This window comes from Poecilia latipinna, unplaced genomic scaffold, assembly GCF_001443285.1.
Source record: "Poecilia latipinna isolate Pla-1442-1.1 unplaced genomic scaffold, P_latipinna-1.0 Scaffold2441, whole genome shotgun sequence".
In the NCBI taxonomy this organism is placed as follows: Eukaryota; Metazoa; Chordata; class Actinopteri; order Cyprinodontiformes; family Poeciliidae; genus Poecilia; species Poecilia latipinna.
This window is the reverse complement of record NW_015115057.1, coordinates 68,212-84,568: the sequence shown is the minus strand read 5'-3', so window position 1 is coordinate 84,568 and position 16,357 is coordinate 68,212. Positions and strand designations below refer to the sequence as shown.

The window sequence follows — 16,357 nt, the reverse complement described above, 5'->3', positions numbered from 1 at the left end:
CACACACACACACACACACACACACACACACACACACACACACAGGAAAACTCAGTTTCAGGTCTTCATTCTGAAGGCTTCAGTCTTAGTCTGTGTGAAATGTTTATATTTTATTGAATGATAAATCTAAAGACTATGTTCACTGTCAGAAATCATGGAAACTTAAAAAAACTCCTAAAATCTCTTCGGATTTTAGTCATCAGAGACACAAGTGATACAGTTCAAACAGAGCTGGGCGATATGACTTAGAAATAAAAATCACATTTTTCTCATGCCAGATTAGATTTTAACCAACTTTTTTTTTCACCCTCATTCTTTTCTAAAAAAAAAAAGTTACAAATGAGAGAAAACATTGTCAAAAAGTCCAATTGTATTAATGGAGTATGAGGGCATGGCTACAAGGATCTTTGTTTAGTAACGAGAACACAGTTGTAATATTAGCAGAATAAAGATGCAATTCTACTGGAAGAACATCCAGTAGAATTGGTAATATTGTGACTTCTCGTATTACTACAACTGTGTTCTTGTAATAGTACAATTAGTATGAAAAAAATCTTAACCATCAGGTTAATTCAACAGTATGAATTCAGGTCATAGTGTTGACCTCAATTCAAAGTCCAAGTAATTAGAAGCTTCAAAACCAGATTGCCAAACAAGATGGTGGCTTTTGGAGTGGTTTTCATCACTCAGAACGATGAAAACCCATGAAGTGCATTGGTAAAAAAATAAATAAATAAAATAAAAAAAAATCGGATTTTCTAAAAATTAAAATCTTCAAAAACCAGAAGTTTGATTAAATTGATAAAAGTCGATTTATCGTCCAGCCATAAATCCAAAATACGATGAATCTTTTCAATCAGCAGAAATGTTAAACTGGTTATTGGAGGTGGCGTTTCCAACCTGCTCCCTCAGCCGTCTCTCTTCGTTGAGTCGTCTTCGTAGCAGAGACAGCTGCTGCTCCATCAGGCCCCTCATCCACAGCTCCATGTCGTACTCGCTGCGCTGGGGCCCGGACGCCTGCTGACGGAGGTCGGTGTAGAGCTGAAGCAGCTCCTTGTGACTCTCCTCCGCCCGTCGCCCTGCAGCCTCCATCCCCTCCCACAGCGCCCTCAGACTCTGCTCCATCTGAGCAAGCTGCTCAGAATCCATCCCTGCTGGTGGAGCTGGTGACGGAGCCTCCTGGTAGAAAATATGACCGAACACAGAGGTCTACTTTAAAAGCTGAAGGGACACAAGTTATGGATTAATGAGTTGATCTGAAGTTAACTGATTTTATCAATCAACTAATTATTAATCAATAAGCGTCCATATTCTTAAAATCCTGAGTTTCTCTTGTATCAAGAGGACCGACCGACCGAAGTTGACGCTGCTCCTCGAGTGTTTATATTTCAAAACAAATCTGCATAAAGAGCATTGTGCATCTCACACCAGACTCTGTTTAGACCGTTTCTCTTTCCCATTCTGGTATGCCCCCGCCATCTTTATTCCTGTGTGAACTGACTGATTAAGAACGACCGGCGGCACCCTCTTCTGGATGGAGGCCAAACTACAACACAAAAATCTCTAAGTGGACATTAGTTAATAAAATGGATCCAAGTTTAATTTAAAATCATTACCTGATAATTAATAGTAAATAAATTACTTGTTTGCATTCCTAAGTTGAAAATTAGGATTGTTTTTCTTTCCTGAGCAGATACCTGTGGTAGCATTTCAGCTGACAGAGAGTGACTCTGGACCAACTCCTCTGCAGCGCCCTCTGCTGACTGGCTCTGAAGTGGCAAGAAGCTGCGGACTGAGGACAGACCTGGAATATCCGCAATGTTGATCCCCAAAAGGAGCGAGTAGATACCAGCTGGACGGTACCACGACAAACCTGATGGGAAAAACATGGAAGCAGTATTTTTTTCTGGTTCCTTATCCTTATTCGTGTTCAGCTCCAAGGAAAGCAAGAACTACCCTAAAAACAATTGTGATGCTAAGAAAACGAAGATGTGCTTGATTCACACCAAATCCCCCATTTCTTTTTCTTTTTCAGGAGAAATGGGACAATTATTTAAGCAGCAGCTGAATCTGAATTTCCTTAAAGTACAACTTACTGAAGAGGAGGAGGAGCAGGAGTACGATGAAGAGTCTGGGGAGAAAACAAGACAAAACATTTCAAATCAGCTCAGTCTGATCTTAAATTGTAGTTTGTGGATGAATATTATTAGAGAAAAACACGTTTTTAATTCTGAAAAAGAAACAATGACATGACAATACATTTTTCCTGGAACTTTCAGTTTGTCACCATACACTATATTGTTTTTTTAACAGGAAATTATGGACCCACGATTAGCCAACCAAACAAAAACTACTAGATTTAACATCGAGTTTTATGATCTTCAGAATTCGCTTAAACAGAATAGAAGAAGAAACACTTATGGTTTAATCAAAGTTCTCTAGATGCTGGTGGGATGCAAACAAACATCTTACTTGCTTAGGCGGGAGGACGAGCTCATGTGACTCCATTGTCTGTTGATCCATCTGAACATGCAGCCTGAGGACACAAACAGATCCAGGATCAGCTGCAGGTCGAGTTAAATGAGACGAGATTCAAACGTCAATAACATTCTGCTAAACGCTTAAAACAAGATGCACAAACTTCAACCAGCAACGTCTACAAAAAGCTCTTCAATTGTTGCAATTATGAAAGATTTTAATCTTCTTTACTGCAATTCAAGTTGTGTAAATGTGGTTGATGTTTGAGAGGTGGAAACTGATCCAAAGTCTGATTCTGGTGCATCTTATTTCAAAACACACATACACCGCAGGACCACTACAAGGGAGATCAGAGTCGGGGTCTTCTAGCACCACCTACAGACATCTAGCTAGGGAAGCAAACAGCACACATGGCGACTGTAACCTGCAGAGTGTCCGCCTCTCAGCAAAGCAGAGAAAACCAGCTGGGAAAGAAGCCACAGAGCTGCAGCTGCAGAGGCAAACGTTAGTCAAACTGAATCAGAGCGATAATCAGAGATTAGGACGCTTTCATAGAAATACTCTGGCTGCGTCAGCTGCAACTGCTTAAACGGAAACGTTTGTTAATTAATAAATCAGAAACCGCGTTCCTGTTTGAGCAGCTGCTCTGAACGTCGTCTGCAGCGCCCGCTGCGGGTTTTACTGAGTGAACCTGTGAAAACTGCAGCGCTGCACATGAACTCCAACAGATTGGTAGACCAAGAGGAGGAGGAGGACGACGAAGAGGAGGAGATGTCCAGCTGGGAGCGCTGCTTCTCTTTACAGTCGTCACCTGTTGATGTCGACACCGTGTTAAAACCACAAACACGGCGAAATGTTATTTGGCATTTTAATGACCTATTAGTGCGGTTCTTTTATCCAACATGGAGCTGCAATAATTCTCAAAAACAAGAACTTTATAGAGAAGTTTAAATTTACTGTCGTTTTTCTATTATTCAGCAGGGGTAATGCTGGAGCTTTGATTAGGCCATTTCAGAAGCTAATGTCAGCCTGCTTTATTTATTCCAAAGCCAGCCCAGGTGTGCGTTTGTGACCATTGACCTGCTGGAACGCCCAACTGTGTCCAACTTTCAACCATCTAATCTTTTATTGGAGTTGAAGTTATAGATTTGAAAGTAGTACCGCATCCTACATCATTTCAGTGTTGCATGGCTTAAGGGTCTTAAATTGACTCTGACCAACCTTGGTTTTTTTTTGTATTTTGGAGCAGAATCTTTTCAGGATTAATGCAGGTTTCACAGACTCAAATTTAAGACTTTTTAAGACCATTATGAATGGGGATTTAAGAACTCCATCACGACGGAAATGATGGAAAATTGCGTAAAAATAAATTACATGGGTTGACAACGGATGTGAACCAATGGTGAAGACGAACATAAATTAGCACTTACCCATAATGAATGTAAATGTGAGCTAGCATTACCCTCGCTAGTTAGCTTAGCTAGTCACAGAATGTAGTGGGGAGGGGGAGTAAACTACATAGAGCATGAGACTAAATAGTCCTGCCACAATAAAATTTAAGACCTGCGATTGACATATTTAAATACAGCTTATCGTCTGGGTGTGCCAACAGAACTGCAACTCCAAACACACAATAAAATTTTACAGGAAATAAAAAAAATAAACAAACTCCTCAACTTCTGCAAAGAAGAGTGGTGAGCCAGAAAGATGTTGATTGTTATAAATCACGAAACCCTCAAAAAAATTTTTTCAGAAGAAATTACAAAATGTCTGGATCATTTATGGAGTGAATGAAAACAGTGACTGTTAGCATAAGATCTCATCTGAAACAATTCAAGCATTCCACTTTGGACTTTGGTTTAAAGTGAAACTGCCAAGTGGTTGTACAGATAGGTTTTTCTCTCTATTAAAACTACTCTGTAGCATTTAGCTTCCAGAACAGTTGATTCTTGCAGATCTCTTATTCTGACTGCGTGACATCCTGCAGAGTTTAACAGAGAACCTTTTTGAATGCGCGTGATCCCGCAGCTGCAGGTGCTCGGACCCGTTTGACTCACACAGCGATCCGACGGGATGAAGCTCCTCCGGGCTGGCTTCCTTCAGAGCCATGACTCCGCTGTCCCTGGACCGAGCTGCAGCACAGTGAACAGGGACCTCAGAGACGTCAACGACGTGTGCGTCTTCAGAGGTCGGGAGTGGCTGCAGGTGTAGCCACGATTTGCATTTCACCGGGGAAACAGCCAAAGTGAATGTCTGAGCTGAGTGATTTGTTGGGTTTTAGAGTAGGCCAAGTGTTTCCACCCCCTCCACCGGCTGAACACCAGAATAGGTGAGGAAGAGGAGGAGCAGACCTGCGAGACCCACCACCTTCACGCATTCTTTACCTCCACCCCTGATGGGCTGTGAACGTGAGGAGGGCTGGAAGGCCCGCCAGGTGAGCTGCAGCGCAGATGCGCAGCAGGCTGCGGCTCTGCTGACAAACAGCAGGGAGGAGTTCAGCCACAGCTGTAGCACATCTGGAAAAGCCGAGTCAAAAAAGATGAAGCGGGGAGTCCTGAGGCGTCGTCGATTCAGCCTTCCTCACAGCAGCAATTCAGGAAACCGATTTGCATAACGATTTATACAAAACACGAAAGCGCTGCAGCAACACAATTTACTCCAAACCTTCAGAGGCTTCAGTGTCAAAAAGGGGAAAATCACTATGGAAAAAGTCTCCAATTTTAAACACAGAGGAGTTTCTAAACGAAGAGTGTTTAAACAGAACATGGATGAAAATTCCACCTGATCAACTTGTACCAACGCCTGTCGCAATAAGCAATTCATTAACTGCATGATAAATTAAAAAGAGCTAAATAATTACCATGGTGAAGATTAATATTTTTCAAAGAGACAAACCGTAAATAAATATATTTTATTCATGGTTTTGGCAATGAGTGGTTTTTAATTTCAGGTCTATTTGTTATTTTTGGTTGCGTTTTGTTTTGTATATTTAAAATATCCAATCCAGTTTCAGTGTTTGGTGTTATTTACAAAAATCAAAGTTTATTGGTCTGTCAGAGGGCAAACTTGCATCATTATGTCATTATCAAAATATTACTTGAAAGTTGCCTCAAAACAACATTACTGGTGATTGAATAATGCTGTTACCATCACAACGTGTTACTGTCACAAACCTACGCACGTGTTGAACTGGTACCTGTTAACTTTACTGTTAAGTATTCATTTTTAAATCCTGACTTTAACTTCCAGGGTTTAAATAAAGTAACTCCAGCTTAAGCCAAAGGGCTTTCTATAAAAATATAGTTTTATTTCCAAGGACCAGATATAAAGCTACAGGGCTGCTGCACCTAAACTGTAGAATGATTTGATTTTGATACTTTGACTCGAGTCTGGATTTATTTAAATTCCATCTAAAGACACTGTTATGCAAATGTTTTAATATTTGCATGTGTGATTTTTTTTTTCCGTGAATGGTGCTATATAAACAAACTTCAAATACTCGCTACCCAATTTATTTTAAATGAGAATGCGACAACTACTTCAAGTAAAATCAAATATTGCATGAAGAGGAAGCCCCTCACCTTCCCTGCTCTTGCGGCCTCTGTAGTAGATGGTGGAGGTTTCCGTCTTGGTTTCCTTGTTGGTCTTTGGCACACTTGGACCGTCGCAGTCTTTACAGCAAACCCTGCTGAGCGCCTGGTCAGAGTGTTTGGCACAAACACTGTCTGAACCAATCAGAGTGCTGCTCTCACTGGCTATGATGGTGCTTTCTGAGAAACAGAGAGACATGCCAGATGAGCCAGCAGCAACTTTGTTTCAGCAGAGATTAATCTGTTTTTGCATCTCAAGCTCAAATGATGAAGGAAGTTTGCGTTTCTGATCCAAGCAGGAACCTACCTCTCGGATCTGCATCCTGGTCCAAACCTGAGAAGGAGGAGCAGAGAATTAAACGCGATCCAGGTTTATGATGATTAAGCCGTCAAAGAGGAGGCAGCGGGATTACCCCAGAAGGTTTCGACCAGCGTGCTCTCCTGGATGGAGGACTCGTCCAGCAGGGAGGAGATCAGGGAGGCATCAGACGCCACGCTGTTGACGCTGCTGTTGTGGAGGAACTGGCTGACGGCTTTCTGAGGAGAGCCGACGAGGAGCGACTCTGAGCAGGAGGCCGAGTGCCGCTGGGAGCGACGGGGCCCGCCGCTCCTCCAGAGGGCTCCTCCCACGACGAGGGAGGCGCTGCCGCTAGGCGGAGGGCGGCGGTCCAGTAGGCCACCGTCGAGCCGCAGGCTGCGCCTGGACATGAGGGAGGAAGGGGTCCGCTGCTCCTGCTCGGAGTCCGACGGCGATGAGGAATAGTAGCAGGAGCTGAGGAGGAAAAAGGTAGAATGAGTCAAGAGAGGTGGTCTGGCAACTGGAAACAGGAATCAGAACGATGATTGAAAACTCAAGCTAAAGAAGGAGCAGCTCTGTGACGTGGCGGCCATTTATCGTATCGCTTATCGTGACGAATTTCGGTTTATCGTCTTGATGAACTTCAAATAATGTTGAATTTAAAAAAGGATAATAGTATTGCAAATGTTACTCTTACCATTTTTACTGTTTGTTCCAAAAAAGCATCAATAAACAGCGGTGAATTCAAAAAGACAATTAAATGCACTGTGTAGTTTAATTATATAAATCTCATTTTGCCCCAAGTGTAGCTCGTAAGTGCTGTCCTAAAGAAACTAATTTCAAATGGGGAATGTTTTTAAGAGAGTATTTACGTTTGTGGTGCCATGCAGTCACAGCAGTTATTTTAAATCATAATTTTCATTATCACAAATAAATGTACCAGAAAATATCAGAATACATTTCAAAGTCCACATCACCCACCAGTTGTCATCTTAACTGAACGAAAACACTTTTTACTTAAAAGAAAACTAAAAATCACTAGTGAATTTTAAATAACTGATTAAAAAGATTAAATTAAAAAGAAAAAAATCATGATTTCAAACACCTTCATTTATATCAACTGCATACATTCTGTAATTAATTTTAAATGATTTTAAATATTAACTATAAAGTTATCCTGTCATATGCGCTTGTGTGTGAAGTAATAAAACAAATGTTTTATTGTTTTAATGGCTTGGTTTACTCCTGCTGCTTCTGTGTGAATATTTACAGATAATTTACCAGTCAGAAAAGCTGAGTCTCTTTGACACCAGACTCTCAGAGTTTACAGGCATGTTTTGTGCTGCATCTGAACACCTTTAATCTGAAAATCTGATCGTGGTATTTTCAAAAACAAACACCCTCAGCAGTTCTGATCAGAGACTGGGTTCGAGCACCGATCAGCCTCGGCCTGGCTACAACAAATCCCTTCAAGCTGATCTCACACTCTGACCTACATACAGACACACATGAGTGGAGGATACACACAGGTTAGTCCAGCCCCAGCTCTGCAGCTCTTCGTCTTCCTCCCCCATTATAAGAGACGTGCATATACACATCGCAGCTCGCACATCACAGAACCACACAGATAAATAATGACATGCTGCGTGTGCTGCAGCGGGTCAACTTCGCCTTTAACCTGCCAAACACTTCCTGGACCTGTCAGGGGCCGTTCAGCTTATTAGACTCCGCCCACAAACACACACAGGTCAGGTGGAAGGAGTCCAACAGGGAAAGCCTGAGTGAAAAAGCAGCTGAAGCCCAAAGAAAAACTTTAAAAGACCTCCGGGAAGTCTCTAGAACCATCAATTATGACCACTTCAAAAGATGAGCCTGGATCACAACAAGAAAAATTATAGAGCACTGAGTCAGGAGCTGAAAACTGGACAGCTAATAATAATATGACGATATATTATATGTGACAAGTTAAATGTCACTCAACTGACATTTAACTTGTCACTCAAGTTAAACAAAACAAAATGAGCAGAAATAATTGCTAAACATCAATTGTCTTATTTTCTCTTTGATGCTGAACCCAATAAATCAATAAAGTTACAAAAAAAAACTGCAAAGAAGAAGAAAAATGAGGAATGAGCGGGTAAACTTGCATAAAAGTTAAAGGAAAATCATTCAAGTAAAAACTACAAACAAATGACCCAAGTAAAATAATTACTCTTGAATCTTGTCTAAAAGAATGGAAAAATAATCTCGAATACTAGGGTAGAAATTAACATTAAAAAGGTTTGTAGAATTTAAGAAAATTAATTTAAAAAATACCATGTTCTCTAAAAAAAAAAGGCCTCAATGTATGTTTTAACTCTCACATTAGAAATGATTGTTAAAATCCTGGAGCCAAAGATTGGACAACATTCATTGCTCTGATAAAAAAGGTGAAAAAAATGGAGTGCCTGTTTATAGGATTTTTGGTTCCAGAGATTTTTTTTCCTAAATAGGTTTCGCTGATGATTTTAAAAAAAATTAAGATTTAAATTGATTATTTGACATGAGTCTCTAAATTACAAGTAGTAAGTTTTCTGTGAAAAGTATATATCAACTTTTAAAGTAATGATCAGGCTGGATCGTTATTACCCATGTATCTCTGAAATATTTATAAGTTCTATTTTAGACATTTGTGTTTTTTTTCCCCTCTGTAAATTAAACCGACACAAGGTGATTTAATCAAAACGGCCATTTTCCAGCCAATCAGCGTGGAGAACGGGAAACTGATGTTGAAACGAGCCAATCATATCTAGAAGAGGGCGGAGCCCCGCGAAAAACAAACTGTTAGACAATATTAGCCCTTTTGCTTTTGCGGGCAGACAGTAAAGAAAATTAACACAAAACATATAAGGTTCTTACAAAATAAAATTAAAATAAAGCGACAGAAAAGTTTTACCTTCAACAGAGCCACGCAACTTTCGGAAAAAAACGAAAACTGAGCGGACCAGAACGGCTGCTAGCTAAACCCTAACCGGAGAAAACAGATTTTCATAACAAATGAATAGCGGTTAGAACTCGGACTGGTCAAATGTGCTGCTAAAGTCCGTTTTCAGGACGAACCATCTGAAAATATGAGATGACAGTGAATTTAACTCAGTCAGTCATCGATTCGGCACCGTAAAAGCTGCTGTTTTTATAACTACGAGTCTTATCATCGCCCCCGTGTGCCAGGATACAGTATCAGCTCCAGGGATACCCGAAGATCATATATAAACCTGAAGATAGCTCACACCTATTGAAATTACCCAGGCGAGCAAATCACATCTATAGCGTTTATTAAAGATTTAAATCTTAAGAATATGTGGTCAGTGCAGAACATTACCATTTAATGTTACTATTATGCACGTTTTACACTAAAGAAGACGTTATCTTTATGAAATTTAACACTTCGTAAACCATTACATCAGTTGTTATCGAGACACTGTTCCTGACAAACTATGGAACATTTTATGAAGGTCAAGGAAATGTTACATATAAATAATGTGTATAAAATATACATAATATAGGTTATATGTTGCTGGGAGTAAACAAAAAGCGTGAGTTAATCTCTACTCGTAAAAGCCTCAGACGAAGATAGTATTTGTTTGGAGTGAGCCATCTTTCCATCAAACTTTGTCAGCGTGGTGAACCGGATGTAGAGAGACGTTTCCGGCGGCGCAGACACGGTTGCACGTGTGTGTTTTAGGGGCTCCTTGTCGCTTAGGTAGGTGCGGATATGTCCGTAAAGTTTTTTGATATATGTTGTCAGTGTGTGTTTTAGTTTATCTGACAACAGGTAACTTTTATATCCCACAACGCTGGTTAAAGTGATAAGTTATTATTTACAGTCCGGAGATAAACAGACAGTAAGGACCGCATGCTTCTTTCCGTGTTTATACCGAGCTATACAGAATTAAACGGATTATTATTTTACTGATTAGAAATGCTTCAGACGTAGTTGAGAGAATTATTTGATTTATTAAACGCGCTGTTCTAAAATCATGTCTGATTACTGTGAAACTGGACCGTGAAGTTACGGTCGTAGTGTCCTGTTACCGGCTTAATAATTAAATTCAGATTGTCAACACGTTATTGTATTGGGTGTACGTTTCTCTTTTTTCCGTCCAGCTGTGAACTAAACCCACTAAGCTGTTCCCCCCCTTTCCGAATACATAAAAAAAAGAAAAAAGAAAAATCTAGTCAGTTTCACTCCTGGCTTGATAATCAAATGTTAGACTAGGGGAGTTGTGAAGTGGAAGAAATGTGTGTGTGGGTGTGTGTGTGTGTGTGGGTGTGTGTGTGTGTTTATTTCTTACAAAATGAACTCTGAAATGTGTGGCGTGCATTTGTATTCACTGACCTACAACTTCCAAAACATTCAAATGAAGTGTGTTGAACTGAAGCTCAGTTTTATGTGTCTGTGTGATGATGTTTGTGTCTCCTTCAGATCAGAAGCCATCATGACGTCCTTGGCTCTCCAGCTGAAGAAGCTTGCGCTGCCTCAGAGCGATCCCAACCTGCTGAGACGTAAAGATGTCGCCTCGCTGCTCTTTGATCCCAAAGATGCTGCCACCATGGACAGGAGCACTTTCTATGCACTTGGTGAGCCTGAGCCAGACCCAGACACGGAACCGCTTCCTGTTCTCCCTCTTAACAACTCCGCTGTTCTCCGCTCTTCTCCAGGCTGCACGGGGCTGGAGGAGCTGCTGGGAATCGAGCCGGCTTTCCTGGAGTTCCACGACACCCTGTTCAGCCCCGCCTCCATGACACTGGAGCGCAGCGTCCAGTCCAAAGAGGTCAACGAGAAGCTGGACGCAGGAATCTCGCTCTTCCTCACGCGGCTCTGCCCATACTTCCTGCTGAAGCCAGCTCACAAGTGCATTGAGTGGCTGGTTCACCGGTATGTCGCTCTGCTTCACATCACACCTAAGTTAGTCTTTTCCTTGGAGCAGACTCCAAACTGTGACTTTTTAACAATTTCTTACAGTTTTCGTTGCTTTTACAACATCACAAATGCATTGATGTTGTATGTTTATCTACAAATAAAACTGTAGATAAATATTTGTTTTTATTTACTTAATCATTGGCATTTTTGGCGGGATTGGTCCTCTTTGGTGCTCTTAAAGGTACAGTCCACAATTTTAAGCTTAGGGTGGGATATGGTTTAGTGTTACAAGCTCTAAAGCTTCCAGCAGAGTTTCTGATCGGAACTCTTCGGGTTCTTATCCAACACCTGGTTCTGACCCGTTATCGACTTGCTGATGAGGTAGAGGTTAAGACATTCTGGACTCACGCCTGGCGTTGTGTCGTTCAGCTTCCATGTCCAGCTGTATAACCCCGACAGCCTGCTGGCCTGCGCGCTGCCGTACCACGACACCAACCTGTTCGTCCGAGTCTTGCAGCTGCTGAATCTCAAAGAAGCCACAAACCGCTGGAACTGGCTGCAGTGCTTACAGGTCCGGATCCATCCTCCGACAAGCTCTCTGGTTCTGGTTCTGCTCTGTGCGTATTTAAAACATCTTGATTGTTGCAGAAACCGGGCGTGCCACTCTCTAGAGGGACTCTGATCACACACTGCTACTCAGACCTGAGCTTCATGGACTTCATCTGCACCCTGGTGACGCGGTCCATCCAGGTGACCTCACCGACACGCATCGCCTCCAAAAGAGCAGAGGTTTGCCCTTCCGATATACGACGAGCTCTAACAGGTCTCCGTTCTCCTCTGCAGGCTTACTCTGGACACTCTGAAAGCTTCTCTCAGCTCCGAGTCATCTTCTCTTTCTACGCCTGCACCATCGTCCCCGCTCTGGATGCTGTGGACAAAATCTCTGACACCATCATCGCCAAACTGCTACCATATGTCCAGATGGTAAAACAAAAACTGAACACACAGTCAAATTTTGCTGCTTTTATTTAAAGAAGTAGCACAGCTGCATAAGTTTCCATCCTCTTGTTCTTGACATGAGTGTTGTGATGTGGACCGTTTTGTGCTCCAAACATGGATAAATTCATCTGTTTCTGTTACAAGTGGATGAAAATGTCTGACTGGAACTGTGGTCCTGTGTTAATGATCCGGTCTCAACCAGGTGGCGCTCTTCTGTTCGCTAACTCACACCGTCTCAGGATATGATGTCATTGTTTAAAAAAAATAAGAGGTTAACTGAGATCCGGTCCCGTTTGCTGCCTGGTCGTCTCTTCAGGGTCTCAAGTCGTCCCTGTCAGACTACAAAGCCGCCACCTACATGATCGTGTGCCAGCTGGCGGTGAAGGTGGTGATGGAGGCCAGTCTGGTCGACAGCCTCGCCGTGCACGTCAGCAAGTCTCTGCGCAAAGAGCCCGTTCTGGCCAAGGAGGGTCTGGGCTGCCTCATCGTGCTGCTGCAGAACCAGAAGCAGGGCTCTGTCAGTCCCAGGTACCAATCAGAGGTGGTTCAGGTGTTGATTGTCGTGCTCGGCGCAGGTGTGCTCTCTCCTTAATTCTGTGTTGCTTTTGTGCTTAGGGCGCTCAAGAGTCTGTGCTCGATGCCAGGCCTGGTTTCCACGCTGCAGGTCATGGCGGAGAGCCATGATGTCGGCCCTCTGCTGGGGTACATGCTGCCTCAACTGGTCCGCGGTTTGTTCTGCAGCAGCTCAGGTGAGACTGTGAAAATTTTAGGTGTAGCCATGTCTTAACTGGGATCAGAGTTTAATGGGTAATATCTGCAACAGATGAGAAAGGGGCAGACAGACTCAACGTGCTGGAGTCCATCATGAAATCTGTCCCCATGACCAAAGACTTGGACCGAACCGTGGCTCGGTAAGGCTCCTATTCCTATCCTATTTGCCTGTTTTCATTTTAGCATTTTAGCGTCATGGGTTGTTTTTCTGCTTTAAATATTCAAACTTGTTTTTAAGAATTCAATATATAAACGGTAAATGGACACACACTTATACACCAATATAGGCATGCAACATGAAGCTGGAATCGAACCCACAAACTTCCGATTACAAGGCGACCGCTCCACCCACAGAGCCACGGTTACCCCATAATTGAATGAGAAAATCTTTTTGTTTCAGATGTTTGGAGGTGTGAACATGATATCTACCATGTATAATAAAAACATATTTTCCCTTCCAAATAAGATATGCTTATTGTAATTTTCAAAAGTTTTTACTGAAAAATGTTAGTCATATCCCTCCAGAATATTCTTGTTTAATGTCATAGAATGTCATCATTTAAGTTTCCATTAAACACCACATTAGTACAGAACATTAGCATTAGCTTCCACTAAATACTATCTGTTTGATATCATATCTGTAGATGGAAGATTTAGAACCAGAAGAGACTTCTTCAATCAGACCCTGACCCCCTCGGAGGGCTAATTTTTTAGAACTCTCAACATTATTTGACCTGTTTTTGTTTCGACTGCAGTCTCGTCCTGGAGGCGTATCTGAATCAAACCGAGCGCTCTGCTGAGGACATGTCGGCCCTCGACCAGCGCCTGCTGCCTGTGGTCCGACTGTTTGAGTCCAGGTACTGCCGAGCGCTGGACTCCGTCCTCGCTGGTCATGTGATCGACAGCGGCGACCCGCAGCAGAAACGTCTCTTCCACCAGTTCCTGACTCTGTCCATGAGCAGTGGCAAATTCCAGGTAAAAAAAAATAGTCTAAGTTTTTCTCTTTAAAAAAAAAAAACAAAACACAGACCAGCGTAGATCATTTCTAATTCTCAACGGAGAGAAAGACTTGTTTTCACTTCCCGTCCGACGATCTCTGTCAGATTTTAGAAGACTCGGACACATCGCTGCTCCTCAGCCTGAAACACCCGCAGCCTTCGGTCCGACTGGCGGCCATGGATCATCTGATGAGCATCGTCACGTCTGAGCAGGTACGGCTGGAATGTGTATTAAAAACAAACGGCGAGGAGGATTTCGCGGCCCTTCAGCCGCCGTTAGACGCCTCACCGTCTTGCGTCTCCTTCGGACAGCGGCAGAGCTTGGATGAAACGTTCCTGAGAGACGCCGTCGCGGAGCGCCTGAACGACGACGTTCCAGAAGTGGTCACTGCCGCTCTCAGGGTCCTGCAGGTAAGTGGGATAAGTCCCTCTTTGCTCCACCGCTGTGTGGTGCCCCGACTCACTATAGTTGTTATTTTTGCAGATGCTGCTGGATGTTTTGGACCCAGAGGATGTGGTGTCATGGCTTCTGTCCCTGCTGCAAAGAGTTCATCCACCAGCTCAGCAGTGGTCGGTGAACTAAACGCATTTATTCCTCCAGAAGGTTTCCCTGTCGGATTATAAAACTTCAGACAGCTGACCACTTAACTCAAATTACTTTGTGGTAAACAATTAGTTTAGTAACTGAGTAATTTGTCAGTTATTCTGACGATTAATCAAGTAATTTAATTCAAAAACGTCTCGTTCTGTTGTAGCTAACGTAGAGAAAATACTAGTAAACAATGCACTTAATTTTTTATTAACATTTTTATTAAATACAGTACGATACAAACATCACTTTTAGTCTCAAGTTTGAATTATGATTTTTTTTTTCTAAAGTACAGATGACACTAACTTTTACAAATTAAAAAGCAAATTTAAATTGAGGCATTAGTAAACAATTCATTTTATATTATACTTCACTTTCAGTCTCAAGTTTGAACTATGAGAAGCTTTTAGATGAATCGTTACAGCTCTACTCTGTCGCCTCCCACAGGACGCCTGTGCTGACGGAGGCGGTGCGTTTGCTGTCCGACGCCCGGTTGGGAAAGGGGGACGCTGAGTTTCTGCAGAAAACGGGCTGGAAGCTGTTGCCCTTCCTGGTGATCACCTCGTCCGAGGTGGGAATCGCCCACTCCGTCGCCCGGTCTTCCATCTTCAGCCAGCACCCCCTCACTCTGAGCTGGGCTCAAGGTGACCAACCTGACAACTTCCTGTTTAAAAGTTTTTAAAATTCTTGGACTTTTAACGACAAACGTCTTGTTTGCTTCCCAACAGAGCTCCAGAAGGTGACGAAGAAGAGCGCTCAACCCGACTTCGTAGGCGTGGCCAACCAGCGTCTGGTCGCCACGCTCACCAAGAACCTGACCAGCATGGAGCACTTCTCAAAACGGGATGCTGTGAGTCGCACATCTGAGCGCGGAGCTCTTCGCGAATCCGCTTTTTCCGACGGGAACGTTCACGGATGCGTTTGTGTCGAGCAGCTGGAGAAACTGGTCCTGCTGGCGGAGCAGCAGCGGGGCGCTGGGCTCGGCGGGAGGCCATCCTTCCTGGTTCTGACCCAGACTCTGCTGCTCAGCCTGGGGGATCTGAGCGAGACGCAGCACCTGCTCACCGCCCAGAGGATCTACACGCTGCTGGAGCCCCCCGTGCTGGACGTGATCCGGAGCGACAACGCCCAGGTGAGTTCTAGCTCACAGGAAGTCCAGTTAGCTGAGCGGAGTCGGCCCACTCTCTCCTCACCGTTGTTAACCTTTGCAAAACTTTTCATTTGTGACGCTGTCGTTTTAAAGATATTAATAAATGTTTCCAGAGGTCATCAAAGGTCAACCAGCCCACCTCTACATTACAAAATCAGTCAAGTTTGGTGTTAGTAAGCCATGCTAAAAATATTTTAGTTACACAAACCAAGACTAAGGAAGCACAGTCAATTTATTATATGATTTATAAGTTTGATAAGTTTGATTTTGTTAGTGTGAGAGTGGAGGAGTTATGAAAACTTTTTGTTTTTAAAATCTTAAAAACATTGACGCAAACAAAACAAAATTGCTGCTGTTGTGGGAAACGTAGACTGCTGTTTGCTCCTCTGTGACATCACAGGAAGTCGGGTGTCCCGTCCCGGTTCCGCCCACCTACTCCGAAGCCCTGGGCGTCTACCTGAGCCGATGCGAGCAGCAGCCGGGGCAGCGTCTGGATCGGGAGTTCGGCTCGGTTCTGATCGCTCTGCTCAGGCACTTTATCTCCTCTCTCAAGTGTCATGACGCCTCCTTTAAAGGTAAAA

General features: G+C 43.0%; 3 protein-coding genes across 4 annotated transcripts in view; 1 reads left to right on the top strand and 2 right to left on the bottom strand.

The window, feature by feature from the left end:
- Positions 1-313, bottom strand: part of LOC106937805 (uncharacterized) — a 5,222-nt gene extending 4,909 nt beyond the window's left edge. Inside the window, exon 1 of the mRNA XM_015019512.1 lies at positions 308-313. Coding sequence (XP_014874998.1) covers positions 308-313 — 6 coding nt within the window. The remainder of the gene's footprint in view (positions 1-307) is intronic.
- A 534-nt stretch (positions 314-847) lies between these two features.
- Positions 848-9,618, bottom strand: LOC106937803 (SUN domain-containing protein 1-like). Of its 2 annotated transcripts, XM_015019508.1 has the most exons (10): positions 9,302-9,618; positions 6,482-6,840; positions 6,376-6,402; positions 6,060-6,248; positions 4,863-4,994; positions 4,536-4,610; positions 2,473-2,536; positions 2,097-2,131; positions 1,698-1,873; positions 848-1,179 (listed from the first exon to the last, which is right to left on the bottom strand). In XM_015019508.1, the coding sequence occupies exons 2-10, from the start codon at positions 6,774-6,776 to the stop codon at positions 853-855; spliced, it is 1,320 nt and encodes a 439-aa protein (XP_014874994.1). In that variant the 5' UTR covers positions 6,777-6,840; positions 9,302-9,618; the 3' UTR covers positions 848-852. The 2 variants fall into 2 exon arrangements, with proteins under 2 accessions (XP_014874994.1, XP_014874995.1); XM_015019509.1 differs by lacking the exons at positions 4,536-4,610; positions 4,863-4,994 and having other exon boundaries at positions 9,302-9,617.
- A 401-nt stretch (positions 9,619-10,019) lies between these two features.
- Positions 10,020-16,357, top strand: part of heatr1 (HEAT repeat containing 1) — a 19,989-nt gene continuing 13,651 nt past the window's right edge. The window contains exons 1-17 of the mRNA XM_015019514.1: positions 10,020-10,108; positions 10,832-10,986; positions 11,068-11,284; positions 11,699-11,840; positions 11,918-12,019; positions 12,113-12,253; positions 12,585-12,796; positions 12,884-13,017; positions 13,092-13,179; positions 13,795-14,014; positions 14,143-14,250; positions 14,350-14,448; positions 14,522-14,607; positions 15,074-15,270; positions 15,355-15,476; positions 15,561-15,758; positions 16,177-16,351. Coding sequence (XP_014875000.1) covers positions 10,845-10,986; positions 11,068-11,284; positions 11,699-11,840; positions 11,918-12,019; positions 12,113-12,253; positions 12,585-12,796; positions 12,884-13,017; positions 13,092-13,179; positions 13,795-14,014; positions 14,143-14,250; positions 14,350-14,448; positions 14,522-14,607; positions 15,074-15,270; positions 15,355-15,476; positions 15,561-15,758; positions 16,177-16,351 — 2,383 coding nt within the window. The 5' untranslated portion in view covers positions 10,020-10,108; positions 10,832-10,844. The remainder of the gene's footprint in view (positions 10,109-10,831; positions 10,987-11,067; positions 11,285-11,698; positions 11,841-11,917; positions 12,020-12,112; positions 12,254-12,584; positions 12,797-12,883; positions 13,018-13,091; positions 13,180-13,794; positions 14,015-14,142; positions 14,251-14,349; positions 14,449-14,521; positions 14,608-15,073; positions 15,271-15,354; positions 15,477-15,560; positions 15,759-16,176; positions 16,352-16,357) is intronic.